General features: G+C 40.0%; 1 protein-coding gene across 4 annotated transcripts in view; it reads right to left on the bottom strand.

Moving 5' to 3' along the window:
• The window catches only part of Ntm (neurotrimin), a 1,030,143-nt gene that overhangs the window by 9,378 nt on the left and 995,321 nt on the right, over positions 1–25,444 (bottom strand). For all 4 annotated transcript variants that reach the window (XM_013009574.1, XM_013009576.1, XM_013009575.1 and 1 more), the window contains 3 exons: positions 12,125–12,259; positions 8,090–8,210; positions 2,915–3,066 (listed from right to left, as the gene is read on the bottom strand). In XM_013009574.1, coding sequence (XP_012865028.1) covers positions 2,915–3,066; positions 8,090–8,210; positions 12,125–12,259 — 408 coding nt within the window. The remainder of the gene's footprint in view (positions 1–2,914; positions 3,067–8,089; positions 8,211–12,124; positions 12,260–25,444) is intronic.

The following is a 25,444-nucleotide window of genomic DNA, read 5'->3' as shown; positions in this document are numbered from 1 at the left end:
GGAGGCAGGGATAAAAAAAAGGAAGACATAAAAACCCAACATGGCAGGACAAAGTGAAGTGAGAGGAATAGGGAAATGACTTGTGTTACGCACTTAGACGAGATGGCTGGGAAGGGAGGGAGCAAACCAGTAATCTGTATGTTTTCCATTGTGGATGGATTCACTCTTAGTTGAACTTGTGCTGAACTGAGGCACTGTTGTGATATCAAAGGAACAAAGCCCCTTTCCAGGTGAGATTTAGCCCTCAACTCCTCATGTGCCTTGTTATACTTCAGGAGACTAAGTTTAGGAATGTCTGATTTCATGGCAATGGTGATCATTGATTGTGATTCACATGATTTCATGATCAGAGGAGCGAGATACACCTGGATCCACCATGTCTCAGGGCTATGACAGATGAAGTCTCAAGTTCATGGAAAACTCTGTGATCCCAGAATCCTATTGGTTTATGATTAGAAGGACCATCCTACGAAGCCACTGACCATGGGAACTTTCTACACTGAATTTTTCATTTTTCACTGCCTCATGGGAAGACAATGAAGTACATGTATAAGTAGTTGACAAAACAATAATGATTTAACTATCTTTCTGTAATGTTACCAGAGACTGAACTTCATCATGAATGTCTATTAATGTATATTCACATAAAGTTAATCCTGCCCAAGACTGTCTGATGACTTTTAGTGAAAAATGACATGAAATTTCCCAAGTAAATTTGGCAAAAGACCTCAAGGTGGATGGTGATATTCAATAATAAGCTTAGGAAGGACAATAATGTCTAGAACTAGACTTAGTTCTAGCTAAAGGGTTGGAAATGCTGGACTTAAAACATTAATAGGGTTCCAATAGTTCCATGGAGGGATCCAAGTGCACTTTTGTAATGGGCTTCTAACAACAGAGGCTACAAAATGGAACCGGTTTCCAGTTGACAACATTTGAAAATGTTGCAAGCGTGAATCTCCTTAGAGATGAACATGTTATAGCTCCGAGACTTCCAATACCAAAGGACATCCATGTTGTCATTAACCTGTTCCTGCTAATCTCCCCTGTAAAGGTACTAAACTTTACAATGCACTTTTTAGAGAGCCTTGGACTCCAGAAAGCACGCATGTCCCAAAGGATGCACAGGGTGAATGCTTTCTGACCAATAAAAGCGGGTGCACAGAGGGGGAATCAGTTGTAATTGCCACATATGGTTCTGCTGAAAAGAGCATATTATGACACATGCTTCACTGCTTTTTTTGTCATAAATGCCAGCTATTTCACTCTTAAAATGTCGGCTGCTTCTCCCTATTCTCATTTTGAGATGACTTAAGGAGAAGAGGCCAGGGAATTAGACCGTAGTGATAAACTTGATGGGAAAACCATTTCATGCATCCAACTCCAAGAAGAGAGATCAAAGCAGGAGGAAGAGTTTACAAAACTGGGGCCCCCACTGTAGCCATAGATTGGACATGGTTTGAGGCTGAAGGGAAAGTCTCGGAGCACCTCAGATTTGCAAGGTAAGGGAGGATGGGCCCATTCCTGTCTAAATCTGGCCTTCTGTGCTTGTAGACAGACACCTGCCAAAACCCAAAGTGGCCTGACAAATGAGAGGAGTACTTGTAACTATTCCTGTGTGGGAAATGCCAGAGAATCAATCACTCTAATCATAGCCCTGCTTGTTTTGCGCTGTGGACTCTAAGGTCAAGGGCAGCTTCTCCTTCCCAGCCCTTTCAGATAAAGCTGAGCTTTATCTCCTGCACTGAATTGTAGGCCAAGTGGATATGGTTTGGAAGGAGAGATGAAATGATGGAGTATAAACTGATACCTAAGGGTATTTGGCAGGGGAGGGGGAGAGAGAGCCCTTGAGGCTATAGGATTATCTGGGCATTCTCTTACAATCACAAGAATTTATGTTCATATCTGTTGTCTGCTAAATTCCTTTCTTTTCCTTCCCCATCACCTTTAAGAGCATTTCTTACCATTGGGTGAACTGATCTGAAAAATTCCAAACTCACTGAGTGTGGTGTGCTAAGCAGGGATTTGCTCAAAAGGCAACCAGAAATTGATCATGTGGCCTGTGGGGAGAATCTGTGTCCATTAAGGATTAAAGTCGCTGCCAGACTCAAGGAGTCTTGCCTGACTGAAGACAGAGAGGCTCACACACTGGGGTCTAGTTTGTTGCTTGCTTCTGGCCCCAGTGTATTTGCCATATATGAAAGAAAGGAAGACAATATTCCTTATGTATAACTAGTTCTTCAATAATTTTTTTTAAGAAAGCAATCCATGAATGACTATGTGGCATCTTTCAAGATGGTGGTGTGGATGGACAGATGTCTTAACTAGCCAGATAACATTCATTGACACAAATGGGAAACTGGGAAAATGCTTGTTTTCTAAACTATGTTTATTTTTCCCACTGAAATGAATATTTTGAAAGATTCCCCCACTTCTAAGATGCTACTTTTATGAATACAATTCTATTTCTCTTATATCCCAAAGGCTGGAAGAAGTTTCAGAAAAGGAACAAGCTACACAAAGCCAGAAAACAAAGTATTGAATAGTTGGTGCTGTTTGATATTTCATTCAATTATAATTACCAAATCAGTTTAGGAGACATCACCAATGAGGGGGAGGAAAGGTCAATTTTTATCATCCTAAAGTTGTCTTGTCTTGTGTCAGGATACTTTTTAAATTATAGAATGAAATGAATATTTACTTTTCTTTTTCCAGTCCTAATATCTGCTTTCACACCGTCATGAATTTTCTCTTTCTTTCTGTCTCCGTGTATATCTTTCTCTTTTTCTCTCTCCTTGACTACTTCACTCACTTATAATAACTCCTCCTTCCAGCCTCTCCTCTAGGCCCCTCCCTTTTGGCCACCCTTCTTTGTGACACAGTCTCTCAGAGCCGAGCTTACTCATATTCTCACCAAATAGCGTGATGCTGGCATTGGTGTGGCCCAACTTGTTGGAAGCCACACAAGTGTAGTTCCCGTAGTCATGTTCAGAGACATTGAAAAAGATGAGTTTTGAGAGGAAAGGTCTGTTTTCCACTTTGACGCCTTTCTTTCCTTCAATCAGTCTGAGACAAATAAGAAACAAAACAAAAAGAGAAAAAAGGAGATGGTCAATTTCCTTCATTGAAAAGACACAGAGAGTGGGACTAATTATCTTATTGCTAATCCGTCAGATCTCATCTGGTTCACTCAATGCTACCATATATTTGTACTGGATGACATGGCACTGCCTCCCTCCCTCTCTCTCTCCCTCTTTGTCTCCCTCCCTTCCTCCCTCTCTCTCTCCCTCTCTCTCTCCCTCACTCTCTCCCCCTCTGTCTCCCCCCCTCTCTGTCTCTCTCTCTCTCTGTATCTAGAGGCAGTCCTGTCAAAGATACCTTACCTTCCTAAACTGACATTTATATTCTCAGAAGGGAGGTGCATCATTTTATCCCTGCTTTGTAAAGCTGTCAGTCATATCACAACAAATATTACATTCCAGTTGTGTGACATTTCAAATAATACCATCCATGCAGTAGATGCTCAAAAGTGTTGATTTATGATGCTCCTGATAGTGATAATGAAGATGGTGATATGATGATGATAATGATGATCATGATGAAGATGATGATGATGAGAAGGATGACAATCATCACTGAGTGAAAAATTTTAATCTTCAAAGAGAGGGAGCTGATGTGTGTGTGTGTGTGTGTGTGTGTGTGTGTGTGTGTGTGTGTGTGTGTGTATGGCAGATCTGGAATTTGATTTTTTTTTGTGTGTGTGGGGGAACAGTAGAGTTTGCACTCAGGGCTGAGTGCTGTCACTTAGCTGTTTTACTCATGGCCAGTGCTCCACCATTTGAGCCAAACCTCCCACTTCTGTTCTTCTGGTGATTAATTGGAGCTAAGAAGCTGATGGACTTTTCTGCTCAGGCTGGCTCTGAACTTCAATCCTCAGATCTCAACCTCCTGACTTTCTAGGATTAGAGAGATGAGCCACCTGTGTCCTGTCATGGTTATATGTTAAAGACAATGAACATGATCTCTAAGTTTACGTACTCTAGTATGACATTGTATGGAAGTGTGATTTGTACATGTGTCTGGACAAGGGACAGGATGTCTGCAGTACTTGTAAAGCAGCAACCTCACTATTTGTCCTGGGTCATAGTATGCAGAGAGGGCAGATATTTCATCATTGTTGGGATGCCTATATTCAAGAGATTATAGAAATACATTATCCACTTTTCAAACTGAGAGTCACTCCTTGGATAGAAGAGAGAGGCAGGTTCTGATTTGAGTTTCCATCTAACATTTGTCTCCAAGGAAATCAGCAGACTTGATGTGTTTTTCATGATGCAGATTTTCTTCTCTCTAAAGCTCAGGGCAGTGAACTGGCATGTATCCACCATCATCATTGTAGTATTTCCATTGTGGAAGCCCCTTCAGTGGATCAGTGATTATTGATACTCTAGGGGATGCTGTACAGGGCAAGGTCACCATGTCAGCATCAAGAGGCCCCTGGGATCTAGTTATGGGATTCTATTTGATTTATCCTTTGGACAGTGTTCCTGGGGTGGGCAGGAAGCCTTCACATCAGAATGAAGCTGTGAATTAGATTTTTGAGAACTCTTACTTGAAGCAGGTTCGTGCCTGACAGCTCTGAAACATCTGTAGCTAAACATAGTGTAGGGTGACCAGCAGCACTTTGCAACACTTCACAGCTCCTGGGATGATGCATGGTCCCCTTCTCACACATTCACACATCCTCCATCCTGTATGGCCACCAAGCTTCACTTTCTTAATGAAGCTGTAGACTTTTCAGTGGCTACTGTCCCTGTTGGGTGGGTGTCCCTTACTCTACACAGAATTTCACTTCCTCTCTCCTTGACTGATAATGTATACAGAACAGACAGCAGAGTGGCACTAGTATAAAGTCAAATCTATCTATCTACCCTTTGAAGGGACCTCTTGACCCTACCACCAAGACTGTTCCTGGAATTCTGCTCATTTCAGTACAAGCAGGAGAGGTGTGAGAGCTGTCATTCCCAGGCAGGCACAGATGTGTTATATCCCCTGGGAACTATCTAGTAGAGCTTGGCAGGTAAACCCATGTGGTAGATATACAACTGGCTGTGACCAGGACCATAGAGGGGCAGAGATGTCCTTGTCAAGATGGGAGGAGAGAACATCCCATTCAATGGAGAGCAAAGGAATGGGACCAATATGAGTAGCCAATGGCAAGTGGAGTGATATCAATGGAAAGGGAGCCAGGCACCAGTGGCTCATGCTTGTAAGACTATCTACTCAGAAAACTGAGGTCTGAGGATTGAGGTTTGAAGCCAGCCTGAGCAGGAAAGCCCATGACACTTTCATCTAAAATTAATTACCTCCCCATACACACCATACATACAATGCCAGAAGTGGAGCTGGGGTTAAATTGTGGCACCAGCCTTGAATGAAAACACTAAGGGACATTGCCCAGGCCCTGAGTTCAAGCTCCCAGTGTTGGTGAGTACACATGAACATCAATGGAAAGGGAGAAGCAATCACAGAAAAATCAAAGAGGAGGAAATGAAGTGATTCAGGCTCAGACCCAATGCCAGGGTATCAACCCCTCTGCCCTCCTGGGGAAATGTGGGTAAATATTACAGCCCTTCCTAAGGCCATGGCTTCTGTGCCAAGAGGACATTTCTCCCTTTATTTCAAGAATGAGCATTTTTGGGGCTGGGAAGGTGGCTCAGTGGTAGAGCGCTTGCCTTGCATGCTTGAGGCCCAGGGTTCGATTCCTCAGCCCCACATAAGCAAAAAGAAAAAAGCCAGAAGTGGCGCTGTGGCTCAAGTGGTAGAGTGCTAGCCTTGAACTGAAGAGCTGAGGAACAGCGCCCAGGCCCAGAGTTCAGGCCCCAGGACCGGACCAAAAAAATAAAAAAAAGAAGGAGCATTTTTTCTCAACTTTCCTCCACATGTTTTTTTTTTGTTTACTGTTTCAGTTTTTTATTAAAAATTATTTTATTATAAAGATGCTGTACAGAGGGGTTGCAGTTACATGAATGAGTTAATGAGTATTTCTTGCTTTTGGCCTATGTTTGTTTCTATTCCCTACATCTGCCATAAAATATATCAGGATAATAGGAATGCAAATGGTTAATTTTCCTTTAGATCTAGATCCCTGCAGCTCCATAATTATTATTTTTCTGTTGCTGAAACTTTAAGTCTCTGTCCCTGTCTAGTATAAAAGAAAAGTGGTGGAAGATAATAAATAGAGAAATTTCTGTGTTGTTGAAAGGACAAAAGCCAGCTCTATTTCTCCTTTGCTTTTCTCCTTTGCTGCCTCTGCTCTTCCATCCATACAATGGGTAAGATGGATATACCACTCTTTGCTAGAGACTGAAGATGTGTCCTTAGAAATTAAAATTCTGCCGGGTGCCAGTGACTCATATCTATAAGCTTAGCCATTTGAGGATCATATTTCAAAGCCAGCCCAAGCAAGAATCAAGACTCTTACCTCCAATTAATCAGAAAAACTCAAGTAGTGTTGGTTAGTCAAGAGCAAAAGCAAATCTTAGTGAAAACTCAAGGCCCTACAGTGGAGCCCTTGTACTAGCACAATTCTTTTCACTGGAAAGGGTTATGAGAACACAGTAGATCTTAGGGCTAAGTGACTTAGTTCTAAACAAAATTTAACCATTGACTCCAAACCTGTAATTGCTTTTGATGTTTAAGTGACCAGTTAGCAGAAGAAAAGGAAAATGCACTGAAGCCAGTCCATGTAGAATGGGTAACAATTTGCTCATAACAGGCTGGAATTTCCTTAGTGGTCATGTCAGATTACTTTTTATGTCTTATTCTCTCCTCCGTTTCCCAGTCTCAAACTCTCCTTCCTTCTCCACTTTGTATCTCCAGCAACACCACTGCCATTTTTATGAAAATATTCTGAACACAGACAGCGCTTGCACATTTATTTGTTGTTCATCCACCTTAAAATAGCTCTTTGATAACAGTAATTGCCTTGTTGCCTGGCTGTACAGAGCCACTGACCCTTATGCTGACATGCCACTTGATAACTCCTTCAAATGATCATCTTCAGTGACTCACAACAAATGTCCCCATGATGGCTGCAACAATGAAAAGGAAAGGGACAGTCCTGACTTTTTTTTTTCCTACAGAGAAAGAACAACCTGGGCACAAAGAGAGGGCTCAGCGGGGTCACAGAGACTCATACAAAGCTACTGATAGTGTTTGGAATAGAGTGGGAGAACCTGCTAGGAGCAGCTAACATAGGAGCTACTCCTTACACTTAGGAATGTGTTAAAAAAAAAAAAAAACTACAGCCAGAACACATTTTTATTGTGGGCTGAGAACAACAACAACAACCCCAACAAAAAACGAACTTCACAGATCTTACAATGCTGCTTTTGGCCTTGATTTTGAGTTTAGACTTCCTGGAAAATGTGTTCCTGATCAAGCTTGTATGTTGATGAATGATGATTCTGCATAGCAACATTAAAAATCGAGCTGAGCTTTGACACAATGGAGACACTTGGACACCCATGTTCATTGATGCACTATTCACTATAGCCAAGTGATACAAATAGCCCAGATGCCCTATAATGGATAGGTGTGAGTGATACACACACACACACACACACACACACACACACACACACACACATATATCCGGGGAAGAGAATACAGTCACAATATTCAATGAACATATGTGAAGATGGAATCAGGCAACTTAAGAGGATGGGTAAAGATAGTAGATATGGGAGAGAACAATACTAGTTGTGACATTGATCAAGTGCATTGTACTCATAAACTAACATGTTGAATTTAAACCCCTAATATAATTAATGAGAGTATAAAAATTATCTATGTATCTATCTATGTATCTATGTATCTATCTAATAGATATACTGAGAATAGAAATCTAGATGGAAGTTTATTGTTAAAGGATATGTTTACATATAATTTTCTCCTACAGTCTGAACTTCAGAAGAGGACTTGACAGGAGTCCATTTTCAATACTGTGGTCTGCAACCAGGACCCTGGAAAACATTTCTGCTTTTGGAGTAGAGTATAGAGAGCAATGGAGAAGAAAGGACTTTACCTTTTGTCATCCTTGAACCACTGAAATTCTGCTGAGGGAACAGCCGAGGCCTCACACTGCAGTGTCCCCTTCTGTCCCACAGGGACACCCGTGCCCTTAGCTTCTGAAATGTAGGGTGGATCTGCAGAGAGAAGATGGTCTGAGGCTGATACATATGGGTCTTAAAATAAAAGTCTTCTTGTTCATGGATTCTGTTTCTTTCTCTCTGCTTCTGTTTACTTGCACTGTCAAATGGCTATACTAATTGTGCTAGAGAGTAAAAACATTTTCAGTGTTACTCTAAAGAAAAGCTTCTACTTTCTATACTGAGGTGTAATGACCAATGATTCAGGTTTATTTTCTATGTCAGGTTTTTTGTTTCTCTCTCTCTCTTCTCTCTCTGGGTATGGGTGTGCCAATACTAGGGCTTGAACTCAGGACTTTACACACTTGCTATTTCTGCTCCAGGTGTCATGGTACTCTAATACTTTAGCCACACTTTCACTTCTGGATTTTTGCTGGTAAATTGGTAACAGTCTCACAGACTTTTCTGCCTGGGTTGACATCAAACCAGGATCCTCAGATCTCAAAGTCCTGACTATCTAGGATGACATGGTCCATTAGTCCCTGGCTCTGTTTATTTTTTTTTTAACTTGCATAAGTGGATGCCATTCTATCTAGCCTACATCCCATGGCCTAACAGTCAGAATCTTTTAATCAGCCTTGTGGAGTTTTTGCACATGAGGTTTATGCCAACATATGACCAAAATCTCAGTTATAGAAATTTTATTCATTGGAAATGCCTAAAGAATATACAGACCAATCATTCTTTTAAGTATTCTAAATATACCCTTCCATCAAGCAAAACCAAAATTGGCCTATGTAAGGTCTGCACAGGGACACTCTTGGCTAAGTTTTTGCTCAGGATCTGTTACCAAGGTAACTGGCAGACCTGGAAGCAGTCACCTTCCCCTCCTGCTAGGTCACATCCTGGGCCACCTCTGGTCACATGCCTCCCATCTGACCTTAGAAGGGTCCCAGACACTGAGGTCCTGTATGGATCTAGTGTGGCCACACCTTTCCCCCACAGGCCACACCTCTTCCTGTCTCTGGCCTAGATAAGTCCTGGCCCAGGGGTGGGTCGCCTCCTTCCTTTTCAGCCATGCTTCTTTACCATGTATGGTGGGGGCAGCAGTTTGATAAATAAACTTCTTTTCCTGCTTGAAGGGCATGGTGTGCTCTTCATTGGCTACCTAATAAAACCTATCTATTTAATATACCTCACAGCCTACATGGTGTGGTTTCTTGTAAGGTCTTCACCAAAGCACTGTTGGCATTCCAACAGTGTGAATTGGGAGGTATGTAAAAATAGCCACAATAGGCTCACTTTTGTAACCCTAGCTACTCAGTAGGCTAAGACCTGAGGATTGAGGTTCAGAGCCAGCTTGGAAAAGAAAGTCTGTGAAACTCATCTCCAATTAACTACCAGAAAACCAGAAGTAGAGCTGTGGCTTAAAGTGGTAGAGTGTTAGACCCTGAGTTCAAGCCCCATGATAAAAAAAAAAAAAAAAAAACCACAATAACCTTACTGTTTGGCTGATTTCAGGGATTCCTACCACAATGTCTTAACTGTGTATCTCAAAAAGCTCCATTTGTGGAGACCCCAAAGATAATTTTCTATTTCAGCACCAGGAGCAGCAATATTTCTTAAAAATTAAATTTGGTTTTATTTTATGGACAACATAAATCTCAAAACAAATGATATTTACTCTCTTTGCTTCAGCAGTCAAGGCCAAATTCTGGATGTGACCTCAACATCCTGGTGGTATATATTTCATGAGCTGATTTTCCTGAGCTCTTGCTCTCTTTCTTTAGTATAATTTTCTTTTTCTTTCTTTCTTTTTTTTTGGGGGGGTCCAGTCGTGGGACCTGAACTCTGGACCTGGGCTCTGTCTCTCAGCTCTTCAGCTCAAGGCTAGCGCTCTACCACTTGAGCCACAGCACCACTTCCAGCTTTTTTTCTTTTTGCTTATGGGGTATGTGGTGCTGAGGAATGGAACCCAGGACCTCAGGCATGCAAGGCAAGCACTCTACCACTGAGCCAACTTCCCAGCCCCTTTAGTATGATTTTCTTTGCTTCCTTTTTCTCTATATTATTATTAAATTTTATTTTTTTCATATGGTTGCATAAGGAGGTTACAATTTTAACATGCCCACTTATGTGTACAATACATTTTAATCAAAGTCACTCCTTTCATTATATATATATATATATATATATATATATATATATATATATATTGGTCAGTCGTGGGGCTTGAACTCTGGGCTAGGCACTGTCCTCAGCTCTTCTGTGAAAGCTAGCACTCTACCACTTCAGCTGCTGCATCACTTCTGGTTTTCTGAGTGGTTTATTGGAGATAAGAATCTCACGGACTTACCTACCCTGGGCTGGCTTTGAACCTCGATCCTCAAATCTCAGCCTCCTGAGTAGCTAGGATGACAGGTGTGATCCACCGGCCCTGGCTCCATTTAAAGTTTATTTGTTGAGGGCGGGGGCAGTTACAGCGTTTGAAGTTAGGATGTCATGCTTGCTAGGCAGGTACTCTACCACTTGATCCATACCTCCAGCCCTTTAGGCAAATCATTTTATATTCCTTTACCAATTGTGATAGGCGTACACATTTTAGTAGATTAAAAATATGGTAGCATTGTCATACCTATTTCCTTGCTTCTTAACGTGCTTCATATTACCTAGGTTCAAATTGGAATAGAAACCAATATAACGAATCAATGAGTTTCTAGCTATATAAAATACATTGCCAGCTCCTATTTTGCCCACATTGTGAAGAAGATAAGCTTCTGGTTGCTGGCCTAACACTGAGGTCCTGTTCTATCCTAAGACTTCCTGAAAAGTGAACAGCAGAAGAACCCTTCAGAATGTGCTTGGGGGGACTCAGTCAACGTGAGAGACAGATGGGAAATTTGAGTAGGATCAGTATTAGAGTTTGCATGGTTAGGAAAAGAAAATGAGGAACCATGGCTGAGGCTACCAAACATTTGGGCTTCTATATCTCTTAGTAAAACTGAAAATTTGAGGTAATCCAGCAGTACCAGTAAGTTACCTATCTGTATGTATGTAAAAATTACCTATATACACAATGTGTATCAAAAACCTGCAATTTCAAAAGGATGAGATGCGATGAACATATCACATATAAACATTCCAGTCCTTCCTTCATACACTCTAGCACATGGTTTTGTCCCACTATAGAGATATGTGGTCTGGAATTATAAGTCTCTCAATTCATCGTATGAGTAAATTATGGAAAAACTTTGGATTTGATGATGTATTTACATAAGTGATATATTGAAGACCATTTATTGATATCCCACCCTTTGATTATATTAATTAAATTTTTGGTATTGCACTAGTTACATCTGGTATTAAATTGTGCTCAACTACTTGTTTATTCGTTTGTTTGGTTGAGGCTAGCATATTGTTACATAATCCAAGCTGACCATGAACTTGGATTCCTTCTGCCTCATCCTTCCAAGTGTTGGCATGCACCAACATACACAGCTTTCAAATACTTTAAAAATATGTGATGCTGCAACACCTTAAAGTATCAAAAACTTGACTTTAGACTTGCTGCTCCTAGATTAGAAGAGTACAGGCTAAACACCTGTGATTCACGTGTGTAATCTTAGCTACTCAGGAGGCTGAGATCAGAGGCTCACAGTTCAAAACCAGCCCAGACAGGAAAATCTGTGAGAGTCTTATCTCCAAGTAACACCAGAAAATTAGAAGTGGAGTTGTAGTTCAAAGTTGTAGAGTCATCACCTTGGGCAGAAAAAGCTCAGGGACAGCACCCAGGCCCTAAATTCAAGTCCCAAGACTGACAGGGAACAAAAAAATAACAACAACAACAAAAGAAAAGCAGAGTACAAAATAATGATGTTACATTATGTTACATTATGTTTTGTCAGCACTTCCTCGGCTGACCAGCTTGCTCCTCAGGAGCATGCAGGGTGGGGGCTGGAGAGACCACTTACAGTTCACGGTGACCTTTACTCTCCGAACCACTGGGGCAGCCACATCATTGGAGGCACTGCACTCATAGTCCCCTGACTGCTCCCGGGTGATGCCCTGAATTTCCAAGTATTCATCTTCACTCACAAAGCCAACAGCTGTAAGAGAATATCAAAGGCATAAATTCAGAAAGCAAAGTATACAATGTGTATCTCTGCAGAGAACTGTGCCCCTTGTAAATTCATTCTCAGGAACTTTACGGATTCTCCATCCCTATTTCTCTTGCCCATCCCCCCTTCTCCTTGGGGTCACAATGGACCTGCTGTACTGTTTGTGCTCCTAACTGAACTAAGAAAAATGCTCAGAAGACTAACTGGTTTTCTATAAGTGGTTAACAATTTTTGCATTTGCATTTGATCTTACCAAAGCAGTACAGGTCTGGGATCTGAGGTAAGTCCCTTAAATCTGGTTTCAAAGATCTATTTACACTGGCTTGTAAATATATATATATATATATATATATATATACACACATACTGGCTGCATTCCTGAGCAGGAATCAGTTGGAAATGCCACACCAGAAGTGACCTACACACACACACACACACCTCAATATCATTAGAAACACTAAACAAATGCAGCTTTGCTTTAAGATTAGACAGAAAATTGGATAGGCAGAAACCAATTTTCTAAACTGTGATCTGCTAATGCTCTTGGCTGCAAGATCCTAAAGACAAACCAACAGTGGAATAACACAGCTGAAGCGTCATCATCTGCATCAGAAGTCAGAGATGGGCTACAAATCTTTACCATTATTTAATAATCACAAGACTCAATTTATTGGAAATGGATAATCAATCATAAGATCCTTCTACAGACTGAATTCTGTGCCTGAGGTATAGCCATGGGATACAAGTCATGGAAAAATTGAGATATTTAAGCCTGGAAGGCAGGTTTCAAATTTCTCTCCCATAGCTACTGGATCCTAACTTCCTTGCAAACATAATATAACAAAGCAGTATAATATAACATGAGGATGAAAATAATGGCTTACACTGTGGGATTATCCTCTCTTACTTGCTAAATAAGGACAATTAGGATAAGATCTTAACCTTGGATGCAGTTAAGGAAAAAATGGTACCATTAATTGTTCTGGGGTAACAAGTTTAATCTGAGACTGTCTCTAGAAACTGAGACTATTTCCCAGGCATAATGTAATTAATAGTCCCAATGCCTCACATGACTATTGAGAGTGGTAAACAAAAATACTTACAATACATCACACCTATTGCAACCTGTTCATGTAGTTCTTCATCCTATAATTTTCCTGGAAGGTGGAGGTCAGGGTGAACTGAAACTACATTCACATGGACACTCCCAGACAGAGAATCAAAGGCTAATTCCATTCAAGTCACCAAACACCACCAAAATGCCATGTTCCTTCTGACCAAAAGTATGAAAATGATGAATATAAGAAACTAATATAACAGAAAGAATGAAATATGTGCTATATAAGTGATTGTGTATCAGTTCCATGACCTTGTTAATATCACTTTTGTAAAATAATATAGTAATAGCAATAGCAAGAATAACAATAATAAAACCCTATTTTATAGAGAATGGTCACTACCTGTCACTCTGTTACTACATTTTTTCTGTATAATTCTTTTTTTTTTATTATGAGAATACCGTACAGAGGAATTACAATTACATGGGCAAGATAATGAGTACATTTCTTATAAAGCATTGTTGCCTCCATTACTACCTTTTTATGGTAGGTATTATCCAGCAATAAGCCAACCAGAGCATTTCTTCACTATCTCTACAACATATAGAACCTATATCATATAAGTGTAGAAAATCTCTTTCCTCTATTGACCCCAGAGAATTAGAAAAACAGTTATCTATTACAACGAGCAAGTAAGAGATTAAATGCACAAGGAGAAGGTATACTCTAATAAGTAGAAAACAGAACCAAAGTATCTATAATTTGGGGAAGAGCATCAACAGGAACCCACAAGATATACAGCTACAACTTGTAAAAAATTTCTATCTCAGTAGACTTCATTAATATGGTTTCCTATGCACTACCTGAGCAAAGTATCAGTTTAGGTTGAAGAAAGGGTAGAAGAAGTTGGCAGAGGTTTACATGAGAATTTGTGATTCCTTTTACATTGCTGTTGTTTATTTGCTACAAATCCAAACCTACATTTGTCAGATCTTGCCACGCTAGAATGGTATAATTACTGTGCAAAGAATCTCAGAGACCAGTGTCACACTTAATATTCCCATTAATTTTAAATGGTAGTCCTTGGTACATATGTGAGGCAATTGGTGTCATATTTTAATTAGGCTTGCCCTACACCATCTGAAATTAATAATAGCTTGAATTACTAGTGTAATTTATAAATTAACAGTGCTGCAGCATTAGGAAATAAATTAGTTCTGGACAGCTGTTTCTGGATGGAGCTTCAGTGTCATAGCTGTGATTGGTAAGACCTTAGGACTCCATAGACTGTGTGGTACATCACCAAAGTAGTGAAACTAAAAGACATGGGGTTCTATTGGCCTGTTGTTCTTCTCCAATAGAAGTCCATGCATTTTGTCATTCTATCTCCCAAGGATGCACTTCTGTGACCACACAGAAAATTTTGGAGAACCATCAGTGATGCGCTTGCTCTGGAGACATTCAAAAGGAGGCACAACTTGTGAGCTATAGTCACAGGTTAAAATTCAATCACATATCAGTGAGAGTCATACACCAAATGAAGGACTCACCTAAGTTTCTTTCAGGGACACCAGTGTATGAACGTGCATGGAATTTTTATCTAATTCTTGCAAAGAGATCATCAAGGAAGGATGTGCAATGACTTAAGAGTTGGGGGAGGCATATGGCTCCATGTTGAACCAGATTTTTTACTACAACAAGAAGATGATTTACACTTGTCATCCTTCTACCATATACCCTACTACCATACACCGTAGAGCAAATACATAATTAGAAATAAACAACAATGGCTTCATGGCTCATCCCATTCTGGTTAAATCAGTTATTGAACTGGAAGAGTAATAGGTATAAATTAAAGTGCTTTGTGATTTTTAGATGTAAATGTTACTTTTGCCTATCTCTTGGCACACCACTTTCTTCTACTAAAAGCATGAATAAAGCAGCGATAAATATAATCAGCCTACAAATTATAATCAGTATACACACAGAAAGGTAAACTTTGAACCTCCAGAAATAACTTCCTCTCAGTACCACCTAAAACAAACATGTTTGCAAACATCATTAAACATTCATTTGAAATCTGAAGGACCTTTGTGTGTATGCGTGGCGAACACTGGTACTAAGGCTTGAACTCAGGTCCTGGACACCATCCCTCAGCTTCTTCACTCAAGGCTGGCTCTGTAAAACTTGAGCCACAGCTCCATTTCTGGCTTTTTGGTGATTACCTGGGGATAAGAGTCACAGACTTTCCTTCTCTGGTTGGCTTTGGCAATCTACAGATCTCAGTCTCCTTAATTGCAAGAAATATAGGCATGAGTCACCAGGGCCCAGCTTAAAAAAATGATGTTTTAGAGTTAACAAGAACAGGTTTCATTTCACAGTATTTGTGCTCTTGCTATGAACCGATCGACAGTTTATCATCAGTATGAAGAATTTACAAAGAATATTGGAAAGGGAAAAACAGCTGAACTGATTATACTTTTGAAATTGCTCCAGGATTCTTATTAAGAGACACCAGTGGAGAAGAGGTAAACCACTTGATAAAACCCAATGAAAAGAAACTCTTCACAGTCAATGGCTTCTCATTTATAAGTCCACTTTTTTCTTCTTAAAAGGAAACACATACTTGGGTGAAAATGACACTCATCTTCCTAAAATATCACCTTCACTTTCTTCATGTCACACCTCTTCAGACACCACAAGCAGCTCTTCTTCTTCTTCTTTTTTTTTTCAATAATGGCAAGCACAGACTCCATTCCCTTATCATCAAAGGCTCCCCAAGCTTCACCCCAAGTTCATTAGCATTCGTGCTGTGAAGAAGGCATCAGATCACTACAGTAAAGAGTCAAAGTTGGAGACCGGACAAGCTTGTTTCATGAATGTTGAGTTATCCTACCTCCTCACACCATGCATTCCTTTACCTGTAGAACTCAGAGTAATATTATGAGGTTGTGGTTGTGTTGTCACTGACAAGAGATGGACAGTGATAGGCAGGTGGTAGGTTTTCTGTAGAGGTTAATCAATGCAAGCATGGTGATGGTAGCCATAGATATGCTGACGTCGCTCTTAATCAAGCTTTGCTGTTTTCAAATTTTTCATCATGATGATTCCGATTCCAAGTGACGTTCTTCTTAACCAAGTAATTAGCAACTATTTTTTCTATTTTTGAGGGGGGGGTGATTACTGGGGCTTGAACTTGGGGCCTTGCGTGCTGTCCCTAAAGTTCTTTGCTCAAGGAAGCTTCTCTTCCACTTGAGCCACAGTTCTATTTCTAGCTTTTTGGTGGTTAATGGGAGATAAGAGTCTGATGGACTTTCTTGCCTGAGCTGGCTTTGAACCTTGGTTCTCTGATCTGACTCCAGAGTATCTGAGATTACAAGAATCAGAGACACCTGTCTACATATTATCTTTAAAATCACAAAAGTACTAAACTGAAGAGCATAATTATTAAGAAACAATTAGGGTTCTAATACTGAGTTCATAGTATGTAAACATACTGCAGTATTGCTTGCTTAAGGTCTTGATTACTGGAGGAATGACACAAATGTGTCATCTACTCAGAATCTCTAGTGATAAGGAATTTTTCTAATCTTACCAGGAAATTATCATGTGTAGTCAAGTTTAGGGTCTAGTGATTTAGCTCACTATCTTATGTTACATGTTGGAAATAAAGTTTAGAAGAGTCAGACCACAATCAAGGTCTCTTAAAAGACTGATTCCACATAGGTTAAATGCACTTTTGCAAAGTGAAGTACTCTGTGTTGCTCACTGTTTCTCATATAGCTCCATTTTTTTTTTGTCAGTCACGGGGCTTGAACTCTGGGCCTGAACGCTGTCCCTCAGCTCTTCAGCTCAAGGCTAGCACTCTACCACTTGAGCCACTGTGCCACTTCCAGTTTTCTGAGTGGTTTATTGGAGATTAGAGTCTCATGGACTTTCCTGCCTGGGCTGGCTTTGAACTGGGATCCTCAGATCTCAGCCTCCTGAGTAGCTAGGATTAAAGGCATGAGCCACCGGCACCTGGCTACAGCTCCATTTTTAAGATCATGTCACTTCTGATAATTATCCTGAGCATAGTATTCACAATTCCTGGCTTAAAAAAAGTCATTCCTGCCAGGGAGGTGGCTACTCAAGAGGCTGAGATGTGAAGGTTATGGTTCAAAGCAAGCCCTACACAGGAAAGTCCATAAAACTCTTACCTCCAATAAACTTCCAAAAATTTCAGAAGTGGAGCTGTGGATTATGTGGTAGAGCACATTAGCTTTGGGCAAAAATGTTCAGGGATAGCACCCAGGCCCTGAGTTCAAGCCCAGGACTAGCAAATATATGTAATATATTATTTTATTAGTTTCTTAGTAGGAAATGTTTTTATTTTCTTGTTGTGTTAAGAATTGAACCCAAGACCTTGTGCATGCTAAGTAGGTGCTCTGTCATTGATCTATATCCCCAGCAAGATTTTTTTTTAAATTTCTGTTTAAAAAAAAAAAGATTTACTGAGCTGGGTGCTGGTGGCTCATGCCTGTAATCCTAGCTACTCAGGAGACTGAAATCTGAGGATCGCGATTCAAAGCCAGCCTGGGCAGGAAAAGTCCGTGAGACTCTTATCTGCAATAAACCACAGAAAACCGGAAGTGGCTCTATGGCTCAAGTGGTAGAGCACTTGCCTTGAGCTCAAGAGCTGTGAGACAGCGCCCAAACCCAGAGTTCAATCCCGACAAAAAAAAAAAAAAAAGATTTACTGAATGTTTAGTATAGTTTATATTTAGTCTTGGGGCCAATTATGTCCTCAAGGGAATGAATCTTTAATTTAAAAATATAGATCAATGAGAGATCAATGATTTATCTAACAGAAATTTGTTTTACAGTCAACCTGTCAGGAGCACAAGGCTATTTCATTAAGTGGAATGTGACAAGCAAAACAGTAAAATGAGCTCTACATGTGATCACACCTACCCCCAAACCCTGCAGGAGTTGTTTATTGCTCAGTGTTCAGCTCAGCAGTTTATGAGCAAAGGATGAAGTAAACCCAAGTTTCTGAGTGCATAGATTGGGCATCGAAAATTTTTATCACTGAAAATAATAATAGCACCAATGATCATTTTTATCATACCCAAGAATAAACTTGTCAGTAGAACAGCTGTAGCTATTAGAGAGGATGCAGATGTCTCTTTGCTTAATATTTTTATGGCACATATACTAGCTGAGATAAAAATCGATGGACCTCAGAAATTGAAAAATAAAATATGGAACCTAAGATCCCAGAATCTGAAAGTTGGTAGAATTGTGTGTGTGTGTGTGTGTGTGTGTGTTGGTCCTGGGACTTGAACTTAGGGCCTGGGTTACTGTCTGTGACCTTTTTTTATTGCTCAGGCATAGAACTCTACTACTTGAACCACAGTTCCATTTCTGGCTTCTTTTCAGTAATTAATTGGAGACTAGATTCTCATGGATTTTCTTGGACTCTCCTGCCCAGGTAGGCTCTGATCCTTGATCCTCAGATCTCAGCCTCCTGAGTAGTTAGCTGGTATGAGCCACTGGCACCCAGTAGCTTTAAATTTTTTTTTATTATAAAGGTGATGTACAGAGGGGTTATAGTTAAATGAATGAGATAATGAGTACATTTCTTTCTGAACAGTGTCACCTCTTCCCTCATTTTCTCCCAGTTTTTTCCCTCCCATCCCTTTCCCCAACAAGTTGTATAGTTCATTTTCAACATAGTGTCCAGTGAATATCACTGCTGCATTAGTTCACCCTTTGTCCCACTGTTTCTTTGCTCTCCCTTACTCTGCCCAAAAGAGATAAACTTAGATACAAGAGAAAAACCACCTGTGGCTCATGCCTGTAATCCTAGCTACTCATGAGGCTGAGATCTGAGGATTGTGGTTCAAAGCCGCCTGGGCAAGAAAGTCTGTGAGACTCCTATTTGCAATAAATGATAGAAAACCAGAAGTGGTGCTGTGGCTCAAGTGGTAAAGTGTTCACCTTGAGCTGAAGAGCTGAGGGACAGCGCCCAGGCCCAGAATTCAAGCACCCCCACCAAATAAAACAGTAACAAGGAGGGCAGTCAAATAAAAAGAAACTGCTTCATTTTTATTATTTAATTCAGCTATTGTGTTAAGAAATACCAGTCCATGACTAGACCAGCATTGAAACCACTGAGTCAGCTCAGTCTCTGTGTCTGTCTCTGACTTTCTCTCAGTTTGTAGCAGGGTAGGTTTCAAGCATAGAATTCTCCAGATCAGATCACATTGGTTGTCCTCTGAGCCTTGATGAGAACCGATGAGTATGTGTTGTTCAGTGTTTAGAATGGAGCAAGGTAGATGCTGGGATATGAGAGGCAGAACAACAAGCAGAGGCATAATGATTGAACACCAATCCTCAGAAGTCTGAAGGACTGCTTTATGGTGTAATGAAGAAAGAAATGAGCATAAAAAACCAGAGACATTTGTACAACAGGCTTTAGGGATGGAGAATATTGTGGGGATGCAGAAGTAATGTCTCCCGGTGCAGATAAGAAGCCAGACTGAAGAGGGTTAGTGCAGTGCTATAATATGAGACCAGTCCAGACCATACCTGGGCTGGACAAGATTGGGTTATGTGGGCTGCATCATCCATAGAACAACAGCTGCTACAAAAGACTAAAACTATAAATGTCTCCCGTCCAAAGGCTAACTAGGTCTCAGAGAGAAAGGACTCATGTTTTCCCTCCTATATGGAAGTAAGATCTAAATGACAAACATATACATAGCATCTATAGAGTCATATACATATAAACAAAACCATATCATTTAAAGGATGTCATTTTCAGGAGAGGTTTGCAACGGTGTAACTCCTTCAATCAATAAATTCAATCTTTAACAGAAGGAATATCAGGAGGCTGAAATGTGTTGTAAGAGGGGGCACCATTCAAGGGCAGGAGTAGGGGAGGCAGAAAAATGTAGAGGGAAAGGTATTACTCTTTGAATAACTTATAATTTAATAAAATAACACTGGGAATCTGGAACAGGGATTGTCAGGCAAGGGGAGGGGCAACCGGAGGGTGACAGAAGCATGAAGAGAAGGGTGGGCAAATGGAGTCATAATATTCAATGCACATTTGTGAAAATGGCAACGTAGGGGGATGGGTGGGATTGAGAAAGATGGTGGAGAACAATGGAAGGGGTGACAATAATTAAGATGCATTGTCCTCATAAATTGATACGTTGAATTTGTACAGGTATCTTTGTACAGATATTTAGAGATAAATTAAGAATATATATATATATATATAATTAGCAATGTTAACATGTGTTTCTGCAATGTCCTATTAATTCTGAATTATCTACAAGTAGCAGCGTTGGAGGTCTGACATGAGGCTAGAACAAAATGACTGAGATGAAAGAGACTCCAAGTCCACTCTCTTGGCTGTATGTGATGCTGTCATGAGTGTCAACCTCGTCTCTTTTCCCCATGCAGTGAGCTAGCTGACAGCTCCCTTCTCTGTGTGCCTGATTCTGCATGAATTGACAACATCACACCATCTCACACGATTGCCGTGAGCATCAAATGAGCAAATACATGTACAGTCCTTAGAACATAGGACCCCCCCCCTCAAGAAATGGCAGATATCATGACCATCAGTTTTACTAGTCTGATCTAAGTGTAAGCGCTTTTCACTATTCATAAGCTTTGGAGCAAGGAAATCTCAACTCAGAACTGAAAAGATAATGAGATCTCTGCTTTGCTAGTAGCAAAGAATGTAATAATAATAAACTTTACAAAGGATTCATCATATATCCTTTAATTAGAAATTTCTACTGCTTTCCCTTAAAATGGCATTTGATTTACAAGAAATACAATTTCTCAGGATCATTTCTTCTTAAAAAAGCAAATATAATTGTGTAACCCAAGTAAGAACTGCTTAGGACTTGAGAAATGCTTCTAACTTCACAATTAAGGATCAAAGGTCACAAACATGTGCTAAACATGCATACTCATACATGCACACATTCATACATGTGTGCACACATACACACATACAGACATGTGTCCTTACTTTTACTTTAGATAAAAATACCTGCTGGACTGGTAAAAAAGGAGAATGTCTGTCCTGATTTTAAAAAAGTTTTCCATATAAAATGTTCTGGAAAATCTACTTTCACCTATTGTAAACTGAGGTATCAGCTGAAGAGATGATTACTTTTGCCATCAATCACAGGGGCTGTCTTTGAGAAATGAGGCAGGCTGAATTGTAGCAAGTGGCTGGCTTCCACTTTGCAAGTGGAGTCTTCCTTAAACAGGTTAGTGTTGGTTCTCTGTGAGCCAGGATGTACTATAATAGAATGTGCATGTAGCAATGTCTGTGAGTCATTTTCCACATGCTACTCTCAGATTCCTATTTCCTTCGGATTTCTCATACCTCATTTCTTACACAATACCCTTTTCTGTTGGCTGCATCTTTTCCCAGCACTGAATCACGAGGATTAATTTCAAGACCACCCTGGACTTACATAGTGAGACCCTGCCTCCAAAGAATAAAATAATTGGAGATGGATGAATTTCTCCATCTTGTCAAAACTTGGTTTTTACCTCATCATGCACACAGGATCACATTTTCAAAATGGATTCAGAGTTCACTAGAAACCATGTCTAGGAGAGAAATTCAAATTGATAATCCCAAAATTAATCCATCATGATTAAAAAGCAAGAACTATAAATCAATAAAGATAAACTGATGACAATAAAAATAAAACTATATAAACTGATGATAGATATATATCTATATATCTGTATAAATATAGATACCAAACATTTAGCCTAGTTCTTGGTGAACATTAAGCAAAACTTATATGGTAGTTGGAAGTGAATACATGCATTTTATGTTTGAATAAGCATGAATATGCATATATAAATACAAGGTTTTATAGCTAACAAGAAAAAAGGAAAGAAGACTTCCTTAATCTTTTTGATTGGGAAATATTCTGGCAATAAGTACTAGCTTCTTAAAGAAAAGCTACAGTTTACAATGTAATTAGGTGACAATATATGGTACTTCACAGAGTCAGGTCCTGTGCATTTCCTAGGCCAACGCCTTTTCCATTGACAAGGCTCAGTTTTCATTGGCCATTTGAGTCTGGGGGCTGGGTGCTCTTCTGCTGGGGTCCTTCACAGGAGGGCCATCAGCTCAGTTATGCATGCAGGCCTTCTATTATGAGTGATGATCTGAAAGTCAGAGAGCTCACAGCTGGATATTTGGAGTTCGCAGCTTGATGTCTGGAACTCGGATATTTGCAGTTGTGCAGCTGATGGCTGCTAAAATAAAATAAATAAATAAATCAGCTTTTGATTTGTAAACTCAGCCAATTTGCTCTGAAAGGCATTGATAGGAGATAAATATAGAAGCCGGTGGAGTCACATTACCTCAGACTCCTGGCATTTACTTCCCCTTCTTTGGATGCTCTAGAGATAGATGCTAGTTTTGAGTGCCAAGAGATGTGTGGAATTGAATATTGTGCTCACAGTAATTTAAGGAAGATGCTCAATTTACTTAAGATGTTCCTCAAAGGTGAATGTTACCCTGTGCAGGTGGTGCACAGATGAAGTCCACGTCCAGTACCTACCCTGACTACCAGATCCCAGGGAAGTCCATGACTTCGTTATGAAGAAAATGTATAGAGAAGCTATTCTTTACCTGATATTTGTAGAACTGCAACTCCAAGTGTGTGTGTGTGTGTGTGTGTGTGTGTGTGTGTATGTGTGTGTGTGTTCCCTAAGGAACAATTCCACAGCTTACCAAAAAGAAATCTTACTGCAGTCTAGGATACAAGATTAATGAATGCATACCTTGCTATATTCCGTTAGAACACACTTATTGGTGGTTCAATACCAAACCTATATCATGCCACACCACTACAACAGGAAGAAACTCCTCAACAGTGTGACCAACATGAGGGAGAAGAATGTAACTGGAGTGCCAAATCACAGACGTATGTGTGCTTCATTGAATATTTTGTGGAGTGTGGGAATAAACGTTCAAACCATCTTTTTGATGACTATATGTGTAGATCTGGGAATGTGTTTTCATTTCAAGGGGAACAGACTCTTTCCATTCCCATAGAACCCCAGGTTGAAGAGCCACAGCCCTTTATGTACACAGAGAGGAGGGAAATGTGTCTCCTTTCCTATTTTCAGAAGTAAATACAACATAAGCTGTACTGAAGAATCCCATTTATTGGTGACCATTCTAAGCAGAAGCTCCATGACATAGAAACCTCTTGGGAAGGCAGGAAGAGAAAAGCTGGGATGAGGTCAAATGTATACTTAAGAAGGTCAAATGGATACATGAAATAGGATTCAGAGGGGGGAAAAAGACCCTACAAGGTCTTATCTATAAAAGACAGAAATACCTCCCATGTATTTCCAGTTGGATGAGGGCAACACATACCAACCCATGTGCATGAGAGAATGGCGGTAGAAACCACATGAAGTATACATAGAAAAACAGGAGGGGTACAGAAATATAGAAAGAAAGACAGAAATGACATTGATCAAGACATAATCTATTCATAATCTGCTCTGATAAATGGCAACTTGGTTGTACAACTACTTAAAGATAATAATAATGATAATAATACTTCGGGGCCAAATTGTACAATTCAAACAAGTGCATGGCCAGACCACCAGTTGCCAATCACATACCTTTCTGCTCTTAGTTCCATTGTACACAGGGAGAATTCTCAACCACATGAAATCTACTTTTTGAATAGGAAGAGTTTATGGAAATGAAGCTCTGATTTACTTTTATGAGATATATGACTAATATTCCACTTGTAATTCTTTTTATTCACATAAATCCTAAATAGATGGATGCGTGCACATCTGGGTCATGGACAGAAAGCAAGGTATTCAACACAAGACAAGCAAGACGGGGAATGGTGGCTCTCAACTGTAATCCTAGCTCCTTGGGAGATTGAGAGCTTGAAGATTAAGGTTCTAGGGTATTCCAGGCACAAAACAAGACTCCATCTTCAATTAATCAGTAAAAAGGAGGTATGATTTAAGTGGTAGATTTACAGATGAGCAAGCTCAGGAGACTGAGTTCAAACTCTAGTACTACCAAACCAAACCAAACCATGAAAACAAAATGAAAAAAAAAATAGTTAAAACAGTAACAACAACAACAACAACGATGAAACCAAGACAACCATGTTGTCCCTAACAGTGATTGTGGCTATTTCTCTTAAAAGTTAAGTACCCTTGAGTGAACTGTTACATCTCCATTTCCCCACTGTGAAACCCTGTTTTACTTCTATTACTCATAGGCTGGGTGTAAGAATTATGCAAGACAGTTTGTGAAATGTGCATATTATACAAAAAGAATTGCACAAATGATTGGCCCTTGGAAGGTAACTAATGAGAGAAAAATGAACTCTCATGAGGTCCACTACTATACTTTGAAATCCTGTTCCTGTGTTCCAAATTGGTAGCCTACACTCTTGATTTCCACAGTCTCATCTCAGGAAGGGCTGCTGACCTGGGTCTATAACAGCTTGGAGCAACTCCTATGTATGGTCTTTAGATGCTACATACCAGATTCATTCTCCTGCTCTCAAACTTGACTTTTCCTCACTGTTCCTGCTGATATCTGATGGTGGTGCTGCCAACCTGCCATTCTCCTAAGATGAAATGAAGCATCACATTTGATGTCTGTCTACTCCTTACTCTTCAACTTCAAATAGCAAAATCTGTTCTTTAACATCCCCCCCTTTTAAGCCTCCCATTGTATTTTTTCTTCCTTACCACTGTTCCTGTCTTGATTCAAGCTCTTATGATCTATTCTGGATGATTACAATAGCCTCTTCTTTGTGTTCCATTTCTCTACTTTAGTTATTTTATTATTGCCCAAATAATTGCCAAATATAAAAAATCAGTCTCACCATTGCTTAAACTCTCTCTCCATTTTCTGTTACTCTTGGGTAGCATGCTGCATCAAAGCTCCTGGTCTCTCAAGTGGACTAGACGTCCTTCAGTACCAAATCTATCCTTCCCTTAAACTCTAGATGCACAAGCAAAATCCTTACAACACTGGGATGCTTATTTATCTGTATCCCTGAAGCTTTTCCTCTCTTGTCTGGAA

The sequence above is a fragment of the Dipodomys ordii genome, unplaced genomic scaffold (assembly GCF_000151885.1).
Source record: "Dipodomys ordii isolate 6190 unplaced genomic scaffold, Dord_2.0 Scaffold10, whole genome shotgun sequence".
Lineage (NCBI taxonomy): Eukaryota > Metazoa > Chordata > Mammalia > Rodentia > Heteromyidae > Dipodomys > Dipodomys ordii.
Note: the sequence above shows the minus strand (reverse complement) of the source record. Positions and strands in the feature narration are given on the sequence as shown.